At 39.2% G+C, this 20062-nt stretch overlaps 1 protein-coding gene across 1 annotated transcript in view; it reads left to right on the top strand.

The window, feature by feature from the left end:
- Nucleotides 1–20062, top strand: part of LOC118810153 (CUB and sushi domain-containing protein 1-like) — a 597007-nt gene that overhangs the window by 134095 nt on the left and 442850 nt on the right. Inside the window, 1 exon segment of the mRNA XM_036573713.1 lies at nucleotides 18833–19049. Coding sequence (XP_036429606.1) covers nucleotides 18833–19049 — 217 coding nt within the window.

The raw sequence follows: 20062 nt of genomic DNA on the forward strand, positions 1-20062 counted from the left end.
ATGCCACATACCTTTAATTGACAAACAACAACATAAGCAACATTTAAATCCCTTTACCAGAGGGCGTGTGCCTCCTGTGGGCCTCCTAGCGTGGCCATTAGCACGGCTAAGCCCCACAAACATCTAGAGGCCTGCGCCAGCCATTACCAGGTCGCTACACTATAGCACATATGATAGCCTCTACGGAAAGAGTGGTTTTTGTCATATATTTACACGCAACAGAGAAAAATATAGGCATGTTTCTGTGTAATTGGCATTTTGCGAGAGTGTTTGAGCACAAAACACTGCAGTACATCGTTTCATATCAGCCAATATGTTAAGCTAAATAAAACTAACAAGAAGGGTAGCTAATCATTAAGCAAGGCTATTATAATCGTTCCAGTCATCTCTCAAGTAGGTGGAAAATGAGCTAGAACTAAAACCAGAAGTTCCGGTGGTTCAGGTTTGGGTCAGTTCTTGTTTTTGAAAGTGCAGTGGAAAAATGTCCAAAAATGACCTCTTAGATCTTTACAACAGGACTGTAGGTACCTTGTGCTGAGACAGTTCAAGCCCATCATTCCGAAGATAACTGCTGTAGAAGTATGATTCTTCCAAACCATGCAATTTTGTGTTCTGTTGTGTACAATGGTGGCTTTTAGCATTGCATTGTTGTTCAGAAGAAGAGGAAGAAAATGCAAGTTATTGACTTACAAACATTCGGAAGCTGTTGTATGTGCTGTATGTCCAGACGCCAGCTTTTCCTACCTTTCTTCTGAAATTGAGGGTAGTAATCGGGAGTTTGCTGCAGTAGCAGCCTCTAGTCTTCCCGGGAAGGCTGTACACTATATGTTGGAACTCTGCTGTGAGGATTTGATTGCCTTCAACCACAAAAGCATTAGTGAGGTCAGGTATTGATGAATCACTCCAACTTATCCCAAAGGTATTGGATGAAGCGCTATCACTCTAGAGAACAGTTTCACTGCTCCACAGCTCACTGCTGGGTTTTTTTAGACCCCTCTAGCTGATGCTTGGCACTGGGCATGATGACCTTGGGCTCATGTGCGGCTGCTTGAGTGTCTCATTGTGTGCAGTGCTTTTCTGTGGAGATTATCCAATGGGTGCACCTTTTACATAGCTGAGTTCCCTAATTAGGAGGGGTGTCAAACATTTTCTCAGCATGCTTTATGAGCCCTCTCCCAACTGTGGAGATCACACACAACACAGCTGTGGAGTTTACTCATCTAAATCACACAGGAACGAGACCTGCCCGACACGAAATGAGACCCATTAAGTCCCAGCCGTATCAGGCCGCCATCTTGTACATATTTGTGGAGCGCTGATACAATCGTTCAAGCCCTGTGTCAACGTGAGAGCCAATTACATTTGTTAGAAAGAACAAGCATCACGCTCCCACACTAATAGCAGCAGGGGATATGATTTGAGCTAGCTGGAACTCCATCGTCTCCGTGCCCGTGTTGGATGTTGTTCATAAACCACCCCCCCCCCCCCAAAAAAAAAAGAAACATGTGGTTGTTCTGTTCGAGACACGAACAGGAGCAGTGAGAGGAATTTGTGGGAAAATAATGCTATCCATCTATCTCTCTCACTCTCTCTCCCCAGCCTCAAAAGCCCTTCAGCTCTTTTGTTTACGTCAGCCATGCATTATTTAGCGTCGCCTAGATGAGGGGAAACGCGCATGTGCCGGCAATTTGAGGCCCACCACCTCCGCCATGTGATCATTAATTAATCTGTTGTGGGTGTGTGATATGTGATATACTCTGTACATCATGGCTGAGCAAGGCCACTGGTTCTGCCAATGTTAAATGTCTGTGTGTTTTGCTCTCCCCCCTCCCTCAGCCCCTCAGTGACTCAGTGAAGGTTACGCTGCTCAGCTGGCGCTAAACAGCATCCTGTGACTGCATGAACATGCACATTTATACGTGAAGCGCTCTCCTTGAGTGTGGCTTTTTTCCGTTTTTTGCTCGAGTTGCTGGCTGTTTTGGTCAGAAACATGGAGCGCGCTGCATAAATTCCGGCGCAGGCTCGTAGCGAGCTGCTGTGTCACCATGGAAACGAAGGATTAAAGCAGCCTGCGCTGCAACTTTATTCATGTGTGGCGCAGGCTAAGTTTTAATGCAGCCCCGCAATCTGTCACTCTCAAATCCGCTCTCCGAAGTTCGCTGTCATTCACTCGTGCTAAAATATTCTGTTAAGTAGCACCGCACAGAGCTCCTGTGAAGCATTTTAGCATGTGGGTTAAACTGCACAGTGTTGGAACGGTCAGTAGGGGGCAGCGTGGCCTACAGGAGGGGAGACGATGAAGCTAGCGAGGCTAGCACATCATTTGTCCAGTTTGTGCCATTCAAAGCTCTCCGCACAAGAACTTAAAGGGGAATTCCACCAATTTTTCAAAATTTCAGCACACTTCAATCATTACTATGTAAACAAAGTAATTCAGAGTGGTTTGGGGTGAAATGCTCCGTTCTAGAGAAACTTGTGGAGTCAGAATTGTTCACAGTGGTGGTCATAGGAACCAGATGTCTGAAGAGTTTAATGCCTCTAAAAGCTCTCTCACAGAAAGATATTACATGAAAAGGTTTTAAATAGACTGTCTGATACATTGAATTATGATAGTTTTGAGGTAGGACTTTGTCTGAAACATATTTTTCAATCTGTTCAGGGCAGAGAGGTACATGCAGGGTGTCGTGAGGCAAAATTCTCTCCAAAGAACCACTATTTTACCGTCATCAACATTATACATAAAAACTCAGAAGACGCATGTAGGTTCACTGCTGGTTTTGGATAGTAAATAAAATGGCTATATTAGTGTTGTAGACATTGTGACACCTGATTTCACACCAACGTAAAGAAATCACAGTATGTTTCTGAATGATTTTGCTTACCTTTCAACATTTAAATTATACAGAAATTTTAAGAAAATGGTGGAATTCCCCTTAATTCGGCTTGAGATATGCAGAAGCCATTTATTATCTAATGACAGCAGACAAGGTTTTTTAATTTTGTTAGAGGGTTTCTTGTGAGCCAGTGTCAAGTATTAGCTAATATGCTAATATATTTGCTAATAATAAGCTAATCTCAGTAATCAGTCAGCGTATTAATAATCACTTCATGTATAACTTTCTGTTTTTAGAAGCATTAAGCTCTTCAGACTTCTTGCTCCCATCAAACCAATGTGAATAATTCTGACTCAGTAAGTTTCTCTAGAATGGTCTATTTCTTATCAAACTGCTATGAATGAGTTTGGGTTCCCCTTTAGGAATAGTTCAGCCAGTTTGCATTGTTTTCCATGTAATTACTACATAATAATACTGAAAACTTCTAAATAATGAGCCTTAACACATTGGTGCCCAACCGCTTTGTCTTGGGGAGCCATGTGCAATGATTGTGGTAGGCCAAGAAGGCAAAAACATACAAATAGAGATGGTGGGTGGGTTTTACAAGTGTGTTTCATAATATTACACTACATGTTGTTTCAGAAATACTTCAATTTTAAAGGGAAAATAAGTATTTAATATGTTATACATTGCATTAAAATTTATTTGTTCGCTCATTGACTGAGGGGGTGAGGTTAGGGTAACTTTATGCGGGCAAATCAAACGTTCTCACAGGCCAACTTTGGGTCTGTGGGCCTCACTCTGGGCAGTCCTGCTTTAAGATCTATTAAGCCTGGTAAGTTTAAAGGGTTAATTATGCAGGCATTTGGAAAAATGGGTGGAATTCCCCTTTAAATCCAAGGATCTGTAATAAAATAAAGGTGCCTAGTGTGATTGTGCAAACGTCAGTGTGTATGGCAACAGTATTGAATAAGTATATTAATAGCTGAAGGCCAGATTAGAATGGACCAATAGAAGCCAACCACACTGTGACTTCTGGTGTTTAAAAAAATGTACCTAGACTTTTTTTTATCTTCTTACTTTAGTCAAAGGTGAGGTAAGCTGTGATTTATTATTTTTTTTTCTGAATCCAAAGCTTTCAAAAGGCACATTAGGTCAAAAGAAGTTATGAATCTTTAAACAAGGTCATGTTTTTGAGGCCTGGAGGGGATGTATTCAAAATCTGTTGTGAAGTCAATGACTCACTCAATGAGATTTGGACATGTTCTCGATGCAGAGAGCAAAATGAATGTGTGAAAAAGGCATGCAGTTAATTACATATTGTACCAACATGATAATTAGGCAGTGAGTAAAATCAAAAACTGCATCGACTCCTATTTAACGTCTTTGTGTTTGCAGTATTAGGATCCATGTTTAGCGCACATTCTTTGAAAGAAAGAAATGTTTGCGTAATTGGTTTTGTCACCACATCCCCATTATTTCACAATTCTTGGTTGCCAAATGTTTTCAGACGTGAATTGCTAATTCATCATGCTGTCCCAGTTGACACAGCACATATCAATCAAACCATATCGAATAATAACCGACGCAGTGCCATGAATACCTTGCATGTTGATTTTTGGGCGCATCAAGCTGTGTTGGCTCGCCGCGTTCTCACTTCCACCCACTCTTCACATTTCGTTACACAATGGAAGTCTGGATTTGAAATTTCAGCAAGGATACATGGCTGTGCCAATGCGTGATGTGTTTGTGGATGAGAAATACAATGTGATTTGAATGGATTACTGCATAGTTTCTTACAGAGTGTGGAGCAAGATGTAAACATAATGTAAAAAGATGGGAGAAAGAGCATGAAAACATTTCAACTGCACTAATCTGCTTAACTTATGGAGTGTGAGTTAAGAATAAAGGAAGCCTGTTTACCATTCTTATCTACTCAGTGGACTGACGGTCAATATATACATTATACTTAAAGTCAAATAATCAAAACTAGTGTTAATGCTACTAACTACACTCCTAAATAGATGGTCCTTCAAAAGTTCTTAGAGTTAGTAAGGGACAATGGTTCTGTATAGAACCATGAGCACTCAAAGAACCATTTCCATGCTTAAAATGTTCTTCACATCGTAAAATGGCTCTTCACGTTGATGGAGAGTGTGTTTTTGGTTCTATATTGCAACAAATGGGTTCTGCCATTGTTACAGTGTCAAGCTTGTAACAATAGAAGAATTCTTTTTGGTGTTATATAGGATGCTTTTTTAAAAAGGTTCTATATAGAACCATATACAACATGTTCTCCATCACTCTGAAGAACCATTTCAACATGCAAAGAACCCTTTAAGGATGTAAGTGATTCTTTGAGTGTTAATAGATGGAGAATGTGTTGTGTATGGTTCTATACAGCACCAAAATGGGTTCTGTTATTGTTATGATGTCAAGCTTGTATCAATACAAGTATCATTTTTGGTGCTATTCAAAAAAGTTCTATATAGAACCATATACAGCACATTCTCTTAGCAATATGAAGGACCATTTCAACATGCAAGAAACTCTAATCATACAAATGGTTCTTTGAGTGTTCATGGTTTTATACAGAACCATTGTTTCTCCTAAAGAACCTTTAAAGAACCATCTTTTTCAAGAGCATACTAATTATTACAATGTAATCAAGTGTTTGCATATGGGCCTACATGCAAATGAGTGCCTTAGGGTGGCCTATATGGCCAAACGTATGTGTGCACCTGACCATCACACCTATAGGAGCTTGTAGGACATCCCATTCCAAACCATATCCAATGGGAGAAGAGCTGTGGGACACCTTATTGGAAAATCATCAACTTTTGGAATATCCAGCGTACTGAGAAATCCTGCTTTGTGAAATACTCCCTCTGGACTAGCAATCAGTATTTAAACAAGGTTGTGTTTAGGCATGTTTTTTGATACAGGCAAACTCACAGTAGAACATTATAGTGATGTGCATCACTGTGATATTCGGGTATCCGCCAGAGATATTCTTTTAACTGCAGGTAAGAAAAAAAGCTGAAAATAACTCGTGGATGGAGTTACTCTCTTAGGTGACAGCTCTGGTGTTACAAGGCTATAAAAAGTAGTTGTACATAAATTTAGCAGCAAGCAGAGGAATGCATTTGAAAACATGTTTTATTATTCAAAAACAGCTAAGGGGAAATCAGTAACGTTCTGTTGCATGAGTAGCAGACCCTGCCTCTTCAGATGAGCTGAAACTAGCTAAGTGGTACAACACTGGACGGAATCGTTTAGCCACTCATGTTTGGAGCACCTCAGTGTAATATACATACTTACTCACACATAGGAGCAAAGCTGTAACATTTTACCATCTTGTTTAAACATAAGCAATATTTGATTGAATTGTTAGTCTCTATATTTTCTCCATCTTTCTGCAATGAAACAAAACAAATACTTGAATAGTGATTTTAGTGTTAAAATATTGGTGCATCACTAGTACATTGAGGTAGACATCAAGTCCTTTTTCCAAAGAACTGAGAAAGAACTGACCAAGGCCAAAAACATCATGGAAATGCACATAGTTTGTGCTGTTTGCTGAGGGAGGTCTTGGAAAAGACCATAGAAACATTGCTGTCCAAGTAGCTGGAGGTGGATCTCGTCTCCTCATTCTACAGATGCTAGAAGAAGAAATGGCGTAGCCAAACAGAAAAACCGATAAGGCGACTGTGAAGAAGTGTGTCTTTAACACAGCCTGTGTTGGCTTGCTTTGGACTGTGGAAGAGCAGCGGGTAGAAGAGGATAAGTTGCCCACTTTGATTTTTCGGCGAGTCCCTTCAGTGCTTTGCAGTGCTCAGGGGCAAGAGCTGTTGTGCAAACCATTTGGGAGTCGACTATTGCCAAAAAGTAGTCTTTTTGTGCACGGATGTGCATTTCAACCACATCATGTTTTTGTAAGTCGTAAGAAAAGAACATCCTTTCTAGCTTGTCAAGGCTAAGCGATGCTCTTAAAGAAGTCTGTTCATATGAGGTGCTTAGCAAAGAAGCAGGCGAAACATATTACTGGCTTTATGGTATTCATAAGGAACTGGGTTCCCTTTTGTTTCAGCCCTCTTTTATAGATCTAGTTGACATATCTAATATTTATTATTTTGAGATTGCTGTGAGAATATCATATGATTTTTTTTTTTAACCTATTTTTAGACATTTTTACTTAAGTAATTTTATTAGCAAAAATGATCTCACTATTTTGGAAGATTTATTTAACAGTTATACTTGTTTTAAGTAAAAATAACCCTTGAAACAGGCAAAAATAGCTTCCAGTATTATGAGAGAATTTGATACAGGTTGAGGTAGAAGTAAAAGTAATGAGTAATAATGTTTTTCCATGAAGTAAGAAGTAACAGACAGAACTTTGACAGAAGTAATCAGTAATTTGTAGTGGGCAACTTTTGAGTAGTGACCCCAATACTGGAGCTATCTGTGCTTACATTAACACTACACACTTAAAAAGATGGTCCTTCAAGGTTTCTTTAGTAAAGAAAATGGTTCTATCTAGAACCATGAACACTGACAGAACCCTTTGCATGGTGAAAGGGCTTGTTTCATTGATGAAGTGGTTCTTCCGATTGATGGAGAATGTGCTGTATCTGGTTCTATAAAGAACCTTTTTGAAAACGGTTCAGTATAGCACCAAAAATGCTTAATCTGCAGTCACAAGCTTGACATTGTACAGTCTTAAAAAAGATGGTTCTTCTAGGGTTCTTTACAGAAGAAAATGGTTCTATATAGAACTATAAACACTCAAAGAACCCTTTGCATGCTTAAAATGGGTTCTTTGCATAATTAAAAGGTTCTTCAGATTGTTGGAGAATGTGTTGTTTTGAACAGGGTTCTATATAGCACCAAAATAGGTTAATGTATTGTTACAAGCCTGACATCATACATCGTTTCTTTGTAAAGAAACTGGTTCTATATAGAACTATGAACACTCAAACCTTTTTGAAAATGGTTCTACAGATTCATGAAGAATGTGCTGTCGATGGTTCTATATAGGACCTTTTTAACAAGGATTCCATGTAGCACCCAAAAGTGTGTCTTGACATTGTAATAATAGAAGAATACTTTGGGTGCTATATAGAACCCTTTTCAATAAGGTTCTGTATAGAACCATCTGTAGCACATTCATGCACATTTTTTTAACAATCTGAACCCTTTCATGATACAAAGAACCCTTTAATCATGCAAAATGTTCATTTGAATGTTCATAGTTCCATGTAGAACCATTTTCTTTACCAAAGATCATTTGAAAAACCATCTTTTTAAAGAGTATAACAATAGGAGAGCCCTTTTTAGTGCAATATAGAGCCATCTACAGCACATTCTCCATCAATCTGAAGAACTCTTTCATAATGCAAAGAATCCTCTGCTTATGCAGCTGGTTTTTAGAATGTTCATAGTCCTGTATAGAACATTTTTCTTTACTAAAGAACCCTTTTTAAAGAGTGTAGCATTATGTACAGTCTGCCGCGCTCTGTTCTGACTGGGCTGCATATTGGAATAGATGATTTAACATCAACTAGTACAGTATATCTAATTTGTTTTTGTCATGGGGCCTTCGGCTCATGGAGGCCCTCGGCTGCCTTCCTTTGCCTAGTGAATAGCGGAAGGACTGCCAATGGCTGCGCTCGCCTCTTCTTAGAAATAATAATACTGAAAGAATTGAAAACGTGTTTCTGCAAGGACTTGGTAACGCTTTTAGAAAGTTTTTGAGCTGGTTTCTTCAGTGAGCTATTATGCATCCGATTTTAATCAGTCTGCGCTTTCAGAAGTGGTGGGAACAAAATCAAAAGCATTTCAAAAAAAGTGGTTGGGACATGTCCCTGGCATAAATTACGGCTGTGCAAGATAGTTTTGTCACTTTTGCAAGTTACTCTGTTCATTTAATATATTTTATTAATGTGGAAATGATGTACACATTTGAATCAATGTAGTACCCTTTCAGCATAAAGCTTCATTACAGGGCCAATAAATGAGCCATAGCATTTGAGATGAACTTGATCATCCTGTGTGCACGTCTCGGCCAGCTGATCAGTATTTATCTGCTTTTAATACAGTGGATATTGATTAATTTCATGGAAAATAACAAAGTCTTGGATAGTGAGAGTCAACATGCATCAGCTCATGGCACCAAGGAGTCGCAGGTTCTGGAGGGCAAGTGCTCCACACAAAAATGAGCAGTTTGAATATGTAGCCTAATGCTGTTGAAATGTGGGTCATTCTGTTTTTTAAAATAGTTCCCACACATTGGTAAATAAGCTCAGCCGTTACACAACTACCTACCAGCGCCGGTGACATGACCTCTAAAGCAAGCGACCAAAATAAGCTTCCCTTCTACCTCTGCACTTTTCAAATGTTTTGAAAGGCAAACAATATTTATTCATAGGCTTTTTTATTTGCAGTGTGCCTTGTACCTTGGGAAACCTTGAATGCATCAGTTAGAGAGGGCTGATACTATCTGTGCACGCGGGGGAAAAACCTTGCATTTGTCTGGGAAGTGACATCTCTTGTGATATGTGTGCTCGATTTTTCTCAAGGTTGCAAAGGTGATTACTGGGGTCCAAGTTGCCATCAACAAAACCTCTGGAACTTTTGCTTTTTTTTATGGTTTATGTTCCTTTTTTTTCATAGACGTTCTTAGCGCAGTACAGTATGTGCCAACATAGACACAGTAAATCCAAATGAAATGGGCCTGATTTTGTAACAGTGTTTTCACCTACAATCCTAAAAATGCAGTCTTTTGGTTGTTGCTATTTAGCAAATGCTCAAACCCAGAGTTACAAAGTGCTCAGTAAGCAGTTAAAAGCAGCTAGAATAGTGATATATTCTATTCCTTTAAAATTCTTTAGTAGGTAAAGGGTCCATCAATTCAGTTTTTCAATTTTTTTCCTACTTATGTTGTTTAAGTGATTTTATAAACCAAAACAGTCATAATTCCTTTTTACTATGACTGTATGTAATATATATGTAAATGACCTCTTTTCTGATTGGCTGTCCTGTTTTGTACCTCATTGAAAAAGCAGTCCAATCTGAAAGACAGTTTATACCTTAAGCACGAATGGCCAGGGCTAAAGTGCTGTGCACTGACTAGGCTGATATACATAAGTGTGATTGGTTTTTGTGACATCACAAAAACAATGAATTGAAAGAGCTGTTTTTAGAGCTTCATTTCCATATTTGGACTGGATGAACTGGGGAGTGAATGAGTGGACAGTGTGTTTATAAACATGAACAATGTTGTATGTACATAATTTGCATGTATGTATACATATGTCTCTGTTGGAACAAAGCCTAATGCTTCATGTAAGTTTTTTTTTAATTAAAAACTAATAACCGTTTCACACACATATATGTATATGTAAAGTATGTATCTAATCCAAGTAAGCGGGTGGCTTTGACCATTAATTATGCATATGGATATTTATTGGTTTTTTTGTTTTTTTCTCCTGCAGATATTTGATTTTGCACACAGCTGTCGTGAATTGGTTGTAATCACAGCGCAGTGAAGATATTTTTAAACCCTGGAGATAATGTGCATCTACATGGAGTAAATTGATATTTATGGGTGATTCGTGACGTTAATTGTGTGCGATTAAGATGCACAACAGCAACAACTTCCACGTCCTCCGTAGGAATTATAATGCTTCTCTATTGGCTGCGTGATTGGTCCACGCCCCTTTAGGCATCCATTTAATTGTAATGTGTGTGCAGATGTCAGTGGGAGTTCTTTGTAATTGAAACATGGCATTTTTCATTCTTTAGATATGTTAATTACTGTGTCTTGTAGTGCTGCTATCCAAGCAGTCACCAAATCCCCATATGTAATAGTCAATTATAGCAAATAACAAGCCAGAGCTCCGTAGCATGCTTATAAAAAGAAATAATACATTCAACATGAACATGCAAAGATATGAATGGATCTTTCATCTATTTTTTTTTTAAACCAAAGGCAATTAAATTAATTGAATGAATTATATTTAAATGCTTAGAGCTATACTGTTTCATGTGGACTTATTTGTTGCTCCAGCTGATGTCATTCTGACTCGTATGAAGGAATATTTCTGTTGATTGCATGCTGCAGCAGAAATCTGGCAATTACAGTAATTAGTCATTATACACCTTGATGAGCTCCTTTAGCCATATTCAGCGAAACCTTTTCTGTTTACCTCTGGGAAGCTTTACAGACCAGTGTGACTGCCTTAGAGTCACAGCACACTGAATGTTAGTAGAAAACAAATCTCCAGTTGATTCGGTGGCCTTACTGCTTTACAGTGTTTGGCATGTTGATTTTGTTTATGCATAAATGAGAGTTTATGTGAATGTAATCAGGAAGCTGTTTGCCGCTACGCCAGCATGCATAATATCACTGCTTAAAAAGTCATAGATCACTTACGAGTAATAGGTCACTTATACAATTATTGTTAGCAATTGATTAATTAAATTCCCACTGTGAGCCATAATATGGAGTAATATGCTGTTATACAGACAATAACTTTGTTGTCAACGTCTTACCTTTAATGAACCTGATATGCTTGTGTCTTCAATGTCAAGCATTTTTCTATCCGACCTAAGCATGGCTCCTATACCCCAGAACCAGCGTGGGAATTTATTGACTGCTGACCTCAGGTTGGGCACTATGGTGATAACACCTACAAATCAATACAGAATACTATCAGTGGGACAATTAAGGCTGTATTTCTTGCCCTAGATTACAAGGCGGTCCGCGGCAAGGGCAGAGCAGCCTTGCGGCTTGTCACTACAAACGCTGCGTTCATCTGTATTCTAGGACAAGCGATGAGGGAAAGAAAGCAGCCTCACAGAACCAGAAACGAGAAACTTCTCAGGCCTGTATCAGTGTCTTCACTGGAAAAGTAATGAACATCAGTGCAGGAAAGCTTTCAGACTGAAAGCAAGTGTAAGCCATGAGTGCTCCTCCTCACTGGATCTTGTTTAGGTAGATCTTGCTATTTTCAACACAAAAGGCACTGTTGAAAATATTTCATGAAACATTTAAAATTTTAATTCTGTTACAACTCTTGAATAGTAAAAGGACCATTTGAATGATGCAGTTGAGAAAATAGTTCTTGGCTCAATCCCATTTCTTATTTTTACCCCTACCCCTTGTTTTCGAGTGTCATCTTACCTCTTGGAACTGAGTTATAAGGGGTAGTGGTTAAAATCTTCCCCTATGAAATGGGACCCTCAAATAGAAAAGAAAAATAACTTCATTAACAGCTACTAGCGCTGCTCTGTAGGCGACCCTGCCAGTCTGCAGTGATCGCAGAGGAGGGTAAAGTTCAGCTCCTCACTGCTGGGCTTTAGTTACATTTAGGGCATCATATGCCTTCAAAGGGGGGGAGGGGCAATTATTTATTATCACCCACCCCTAATTCTTCAGTGATATATAGCTGAAGTCAGATATTGGCCAGCTTCTCATTTCCTGTTCCACCTTAAATGGTGCAGCAGTTGCATTCTGGTGCTTCAGGTGTAAGAACTGCTGGACTCTTTAAGGTGGAACGGGAAATTTAGCTAGATGGCTACCGAAACATTAGCATACTATTAGCAATTTTTATGCTTGTTATGAAGAAAAGGGCAATAATACATTGAAACAACATTAAACTAAGATAATGCAATGGTTATCATAATTTTAACAGAGAATATACTTTGGTCACTTGCGTAGCCTTCTTGATGGTTTTCTTTTTTCTGAGAGTGAGTCTCTGGAAAAACCTCTATTTGGATGGCCATGTAGCCCCAACACTTCGCCCTACGCCTCTTTCTTTTTTCAAATACATACGTGGCAGAGAGGTACATGCAGGACACTAAAGCAAAGAAAACATTTTTCAGATTTTCCACTAATTTACCATCACCATCATTACACATAAAAACTCAGACACATGTAGGGTCACTGATGGTTTTGAATAGTAAATAAAATGGCTTTATTTGCATGGCGACCCCTGGTTCCCATCACCACCACTGTAAAGAAAATCTCTACATTGAGATTCCACATCAAACCACTCTGAATACTCAAAGAAGCATGAGTTTACAGTTTGCATGTATGCCTGGCTCATGCTGCCTTTACATTTGAGGCCAGAGGGCCAGTTAGAGCCTCAAGCATGCAGTAAATGGTTTGATTAAGTCCTTCAGTCGGTTATATTTTTCCATCAGTATTTCTCCCACAACTTTAAACATTGTAATGCTGGAATCTTCTTAGATTAGAACAGATTCAGGATTCAGAGTTATGGTTGTCAGCTGCGGTCCTGAGGGCCAGTTTTGTTTTCCTTACTTTAAATCAGCACTTAATTTAATAATTTAAGGAACAGGGGTACGATTCAAAAGGAGGACATCCTGTTTGAAGAGTGCTGAGCAGGATGTCAAATGATGAGTACTGGGACATCATCCCCTAAAGAGGGAAGTGATTTAAAAGAAGGGGAAGGGAAAAAAAAGACTCCAGTTGTGTGCAAATGTCGTGATATAGAGCTGAGATTTTCCACTGCGAGTATCTGTAGCTTCGCGAACTAGAAAGAAAAGCCCTTGCTTAAAGACGGTAGGACTTTTTAAGCTCTAAATAGATTTCTACATCATATGGCTGCAGTGCATGTGTCTTCTAGACATATTCGGTGCGCTCAGCGAGTGTCAACAACTCTCCGAGATGGTGCGTTCCATCTGCGGACTGTCAACCATTTCGCCATGGAGTCTGCTGGTATAAAAACACCTGTTTTATTTTCCCCGCTGTTAGCAAGTCTCAATTGTGTGCCAGCTGTGTCTGCTTGTTTTTCTTCCCCATTTTCAGCTATAGCTTAGTCAGAGCTAACATCATCGTCTCCTAAAAGAAGGCTTTTTTGCATCTGAACCATGATTTTGAAGTAATGCGTCATCCAGTAAGCCCCCATATGTTCGACGGATGAACATGTCGGCTGCCTTTCTTCATCTCTCTCAAAACGCCCAACGCTAAGCTGATGACTGTTTTCCCTCAGCAGAACATTATGAGCAGTTGCCCTCATCAACCTTTGCACCCATCACTGACTGTTAATGTGCTCACTGACTATATTTCGAGCCCGTCTAAAGGGAGACGGTTATTTAAGTTTTGGGCAAAGAGCTGCTCCATCAAACGGCCCTTTCCCTTCACGCTGGGGCTGCATTTGGGGCCACCGGTGATGGATAGGTACACAGTGGAAAGGTGAGGAACGCGCAGGCCTGATTGATGGAGAAGTGAAAGGATGGAAAGAACGACGGGTTCGCGACCCCGTGGAGAATACATGATTTAATCTCCCCCTAAATTTATTTACAGGGAGTCAAAGTGAAAAGAAGGAGGCCACACGCAGAGGGAATTAAAATGAAAATGTATTTATGCTCAGCATCGCGCAACAACTTTGCTGAGGTAAAAGGCTACAGTTCTTTTTATGCACTCCATTAAAACGCTGGCATCATTAAACCAGACAACAGCAGACCAGAAAAATGCAATCCAACATCTCTCTCAAACAAACACTTACCAATTACAAAAGGGTTGAGCCACATTTTAACACTGTGCTACTCTCATAAAAACTGCTTCTATTTGTTTCTTAAAAGAAATGACATTATGTGGAGGTTCTTCAAACTTTTCAAAGGTTCTTCACACTTGAACATCTCATTTAATAATAAAAATATCTTTTATTTATAGAGCACTTTTCATACTGGTGGCAGCCCAAAGTGCTTTACAGACAGGTGGCAATGTTTAACAGTTATAGAAGAAAATATGAGTATTCATTCAAAATCAAATTAAAAAGATAAATACCAAGAGATGTACGGTTTTGATTAAATGCTAAGTTAGAGGGATACGTTCTCAGATGTTTCTTAAATGTGCGAACTGAGCTTAACTGTCTAATAAAAGGTGAATTGAGTTCCAGAGTTTAGAAGCAGAATAACTGAAAGAGTCTCTCCACATTTTCTGTATTTTACGGAAGGTGTTTGCAGAAGGTCAGTGTCTACAGATCTAAGATCACGTGCTGGAATATAAACAGAGCGACTTCCTGTGATGTAAGCGGTGCTTTAGGGTCATTTAGAGCCTTAAAAACTAGTAGCAGAACTTTAAAATCTATCCTGAATGATACAGGCAGCCAGAGCAGCTCTTTTAAAACAGGAGTGATATGATCTCTCTGTTTGGTTGTTGTTTGAATCTGTGCTGCTGCACTTTGTACAAGTTGTAGAGGATGCATTGTCCTCTACACCCTGTACTTCCTTTGAAAGCCCAATAAGAAGATCATTGCAGTAATCAATTCTGCTTGTAACAAATGCATGAACAAGTTACAAAAGTGGTAGCCATTTTAATTGATATTCTCAAGTGTTCTTTCACTTTCATAGTCCATGTCCATATTTACATTATTTTTGGTTTCCCCTCTTTGTTCAACAGTATATCTTATCTGCAATATGTGCCCCACTTACCATTTACCATTCTTTGCAGTTTAACCTACAGCAGACCCATAACATTAAGTATGCTTATGCTCCACAAAGACAAGAGAACATGTAGGTCAGGGGTTGGCAATCCAAATGTTAAGAGCCATTTTGTCCTTTCAACAAAAATCAATCCGCCTTGGGAGCCACAACATTTGTATGTCCATTTTATTTAAGTACAGTTTCACCATTTTGGCTGTAAATATGTCTCAGTATGTGCTAATGTCCTAGTGCAGACTAAAAAATATAATATAAACGAAAATGCAAACTTACTTTGCTCTGCTTTAAGCTTTAGCTCAGCTATAGCTGCTTTTCTCGCATCTTTCTCGCAAACTTTTCCACAAAAGTAGAACAGTTTCTTGTCAAACAGGATAGAGCTGGAGAATCCGAATGAGAAGCAACTTCAGCTTTGTGACTTTTTATTGTTTGACAGTTTCTCATTGCAGATTAAACATATCAGGAAACCAGCTGAGTGCTTATAAATGCAAATAAGTCCATTTGTCTCCAAATTATCGACATTCGTTATACGTTTTTCTCAATGCCTTTTTTTGTTAGCTACTTGCTAGGCGATGTTGTTGTCTGCATTACTATGGTGACCAGCAGTCTGCGTGTCGAACTTCAGAAATAAAGGGTGAATTAGCAGTTCTACATTAACTCCAGCGTTTAAGACCATTTATTGCTAAAACTGTGTTGAACGATCAGCAGAGCTTTATTTTACTATAAAGGAGGAAATTATTTTTTTCACCTAAAGTCTAACTCTGCTGTGGAGCCACAACAGGGCCGCACAAGAGCCGCATGTGGTTTCCGAGTCGTATGTTGCTGATTTCTGATGTAGGTATTGGTGAATTGCTATGTGCAGCAAATACTTTACACAGTTTACCCTGGAATCATTTTCAGGCCAGGTGGTAGAAAAGGGTTCTATATGGCACCAAAAAGGGTTCTTTTATTGTTACAAGCTTGACATCAAAACAATAGTAGAGCCCTGTTTGGTGCCATATAGAACCCTTTTTAAATAGATTTTATATAGAACCATATAAAACACACTCTCCATCAATCTGAAGAACCATTTCACTATGCAAAGAACCCTTTATGCATGCAGATGGTTCTTTGAGTGTCCATGGTTCTACTTAGAAGCATTGTCTTTACTAAAGAACCATTGAAGATCCATCTTTTTTAAGAGCGCACCGTAAAATAAAGTGCTACCTCCCTTTTTGGCACCTTTATTTCTAAGAGTGTAGTCTAGTGATTTGCATCCTCTGACAAAAAAAAGTGCACTCGAGACAGCCGCGAAGTGCTGCCAGGGAGCCGAAAACAGGAGTAAGTTGAAATCAATGGCGGCATCTATATGCAGATACACTCCTGTCTGTGTACCCTCAGTTAATGGTGCTCAGCTGAGGGTGGAAAGATTTAGCCTTATTCAGAGGAAAAAGAGCCGGGGAGGTTGAAAGGACAATGGTATAATCTCTTTTCATCAAGGATTATACACCTCTTTAATGAACCCAAATGCTTCGCTGATGATCGGAATGCAACACGGCATGCGACGCAACGATTGGGCTTGTTTTGATTGCGTACTCTCCTGGTGCTAGAGATAAGCTGAATTATGATTGAGGGCGGGGGGTGGGGGGTTGTCTGTGGATAGCATGAAAGAAACACGCACACACAAATGCGAAAGGAGAGCGAGCGCAGTTTTCAGGGTGTAGGACATACTTCGGAGTCTGGAAAAGTGAGGTTTTATGCACCATCTGTATGTGTGACCTTTAAATAAGGGTACCTTTACGCTTTAGGCCTGTTCTTACTGTGGCTCAATGTGATGGGCCATAAATTATTATTAAGTATAAGAATAAGAAAATGTTGAGAAACAAGAATCAAGCCAATCTAAACAGTGTTCAAATACTGTTTTTTATCATTAAAATCTCTTTTGTTTTAAAGCAGAACATCCCCAAGATGATCAAATCATTTTATTGTATTCAAGGTCAGAAAATAATCTGTTTCATTGCAAAAAATTGTACAGGGCAAGATGTTACAGGAAGCACTGTAGGTTTGTAGTAGATTTAATGCACTAGAATGCATTATGAATGCACACAATGTATTATACATAAAGATTTAAGACATTGTTCCCGTATGTACTGTAAGCTGCTAAATGATAGATGACCTCATTAAAAGGAAAATGGGTTTGGGGCTGGACCTGCAGTTTTGGCCTTCATCATGATTAACCGTACAGTGATCACTGACTGGGGACGCTCTGTGGCAGCCCTTCTTGAAAGATTTTAGATTTTATTCGGCCTGAAAATACTTTAGTATTTTATCATCAATTTTTATCAATAACTTCATTTGAAAGGCCAAATCCATGTGAATCAAGATCACATAAAGAATGTATAAGGAATAAAGGTTGGAGATTGATTAAGGTCTTGTTCTTTGACCAGTAAAGCGTTATTATCATTATGCACTAAGCTTTATGCATTATGACCTGTATTAGTACATAACTGGTGTGGAAATCACTAGTAATCCCTATATTAGTTGTAATAATGCTCAGTAAATACTTATTATTATTATTATTATTATTATGATCTTAATTATGCAAATTATTGAGCATGGATTATCATCTAAATTCACAAACGTAAAATGGGCAGCATTTTATCCCTGTAAGTTCTAGGTACTGTCAAGTGACTTCTGGACTTTGTTTTAGCACTAATATCAGTTCAATAAGTCACTTTAAGAAGTGTTAGTCATCAGTAATTACTTTTTAAAAACTTTTTTAGCTTTCAGTAACTCAGTTTTTATTACAAATGGCACATTTAATCACAAATTTAATACCTATTTATTACTAAAATATATGTAAAAGATTGAATACTTCGCTAATATGTCAGTATTGTGTCCTAAACAAGAATTAAATGGCTAAAAGTGGATGGAATACATGTGGAATACATTTCACATCAGTTTTAGTGATGTATTAAACTCTTTTTAGGTCTTAAGTAATAAACTGCAATAAAGCAATGAACTTGACACTATCTAGAACCTCTAGGAATCAAATCCTGCCAATTATGTACTAATAAGATGTGAATTTGGATCACAATTCACGGTAATTTGCATGGCAGAAATTATTTGGAAGAAACTTACATGAACTTCTATCACGTTTTTTCCTTCTCTGGTAAAATTACTTTTTTTTTGGAGATATAAGGTTTTGTTCTGACAGTGATGATGCATGGATACATATCGCTGATGTCGGAACAAAACCTCATATCTCCATTTTTGTTGTTTTTTTGTTTTTGACATAATTTAAAAATGTCTGTAGCCCTTTACATTCTGTGTAAATTTCATGATAAATGGACCAAAACGAATGACCCTTGGTAAAAAGTCTGGTTCCATTGACTTACATTGCAAGTAAAGTATGTTTTTCCCTTCTCCTGTAAAGTGACCATTTTGGAGATATGAGGTTTTGTTCCGACAGCAGCGATATATAATATGCCTGTATGTCATATTTTCGTGTGGGCAGAGATGCTGATTGATTTGTTCTCCGGCTTCGTCCTCAGGTCAGCCTTGTGGTGGTGTGGTGCAAGGCCTGAACGGAACCATAGAAAGCCCTGGCTTCCCCCATGGTTACCCCAACTATGCCAACTGCACGTGGATCATAGTGACGGGAGAGCGCAACAGGATACAGCTGTCCTTCCACACCTTCGCGCTGGAGGAGGACTTTGACATCGTGTCCATTTATGATGGACAGCCACAGCCGGGCAACCTGAAGATGAGGTAGGAGATCCGTCTCAATCCAGCTGTCCTGGTTTGAAGCTCAGGTTCGGTTATGCGCAGCGTTTGACAGGATACCACTGTTGTCGTAAAAGAGGACATGAGTGATAACCCTGCCCTTCGTAGAAGTCAAACCTTTGTGTTGCGGTGAATACCCTCGGCCTTTGCACATGAATGCCCTCGGCTCGTACGAGCTCGCGCAGGCCAAGGGGAAGTACATTATCATCTATTCTGAATGTGCTTGAAGATCTCACTGGGCCTTTATTTAAATATAAATGGTGCCACTTTATACAAAGAGGACCCAAAAAAGCCTTCTCACCACGTATTGCTACCAAAAATATAAAAAGACATTCCAATTAAAGTTGTGGTGCAAGACGCAGGGCCCATAGTTGCCAAGGCTCCACGGACGACTTTTAAAGAATGCCAGTAGGTGGGTATTGTGGGCCTCATTTTAGAGAAGCTTAAAGTGTTTAATGGAAAGCTGTGATCAATAGGCGCGAAAGCAAAGTGCTCGGGCTCCTGGTGAAAATGGAGCGCCTATAATTAGACGCAGAATGCTTTTACGGGTCGGACGATTAACCCAAAGATTTGCGTAAAGGCAGTTACGAGTCATTTTGAGCTGCACGCGTTCTTTGGGTGTTGGGGGGAGTATAGAACTGAATGTTTACTGATCCAAAAAGGTGTTTTAAGTGAGCGGGTAACTGGTGGTCAAAAAGCGCTTTTGTGCGAGCTGATTCTGCAGAGCAAATCCATCTAAAGTAGCACTTAGGCCTCCGGTGATGTAGATGTGACGCACGTTTGCTCCTTTGCAGTATGAAGCTTGAAATGTATGGAAGTGGCCCACAGGCTTCAAATGCATTTGTCCCTGTACAATAACTGCTATTAGTGTTAGGTCTCTGATGTGGTTCAGGTTTTCTCTCTCTTCTCTCCCTCTTTCTCTCTTTTTCTTTCCGCCTGACTTGTGTGCTTCATTTCCACCGCACGTTTACAACCATTACTAAGTCTTGTGCGCCAAC

This window comes from Colossoma macropomum, unplaced genomic scaffold (genome assembly GCF_904425465.1).
Source record: "Colossoma macropomum unplaced genomic scaffold, Colossoma_macropomum, whole genome shotgun sequence".
In the NCBI taxonomy this organism is placed as follows: Eukaryota; Metazoa; Chordata; class Actinopteri; order Characiformes; family Serrasalmidae; genus Colossoma; species Colossoma macropomum.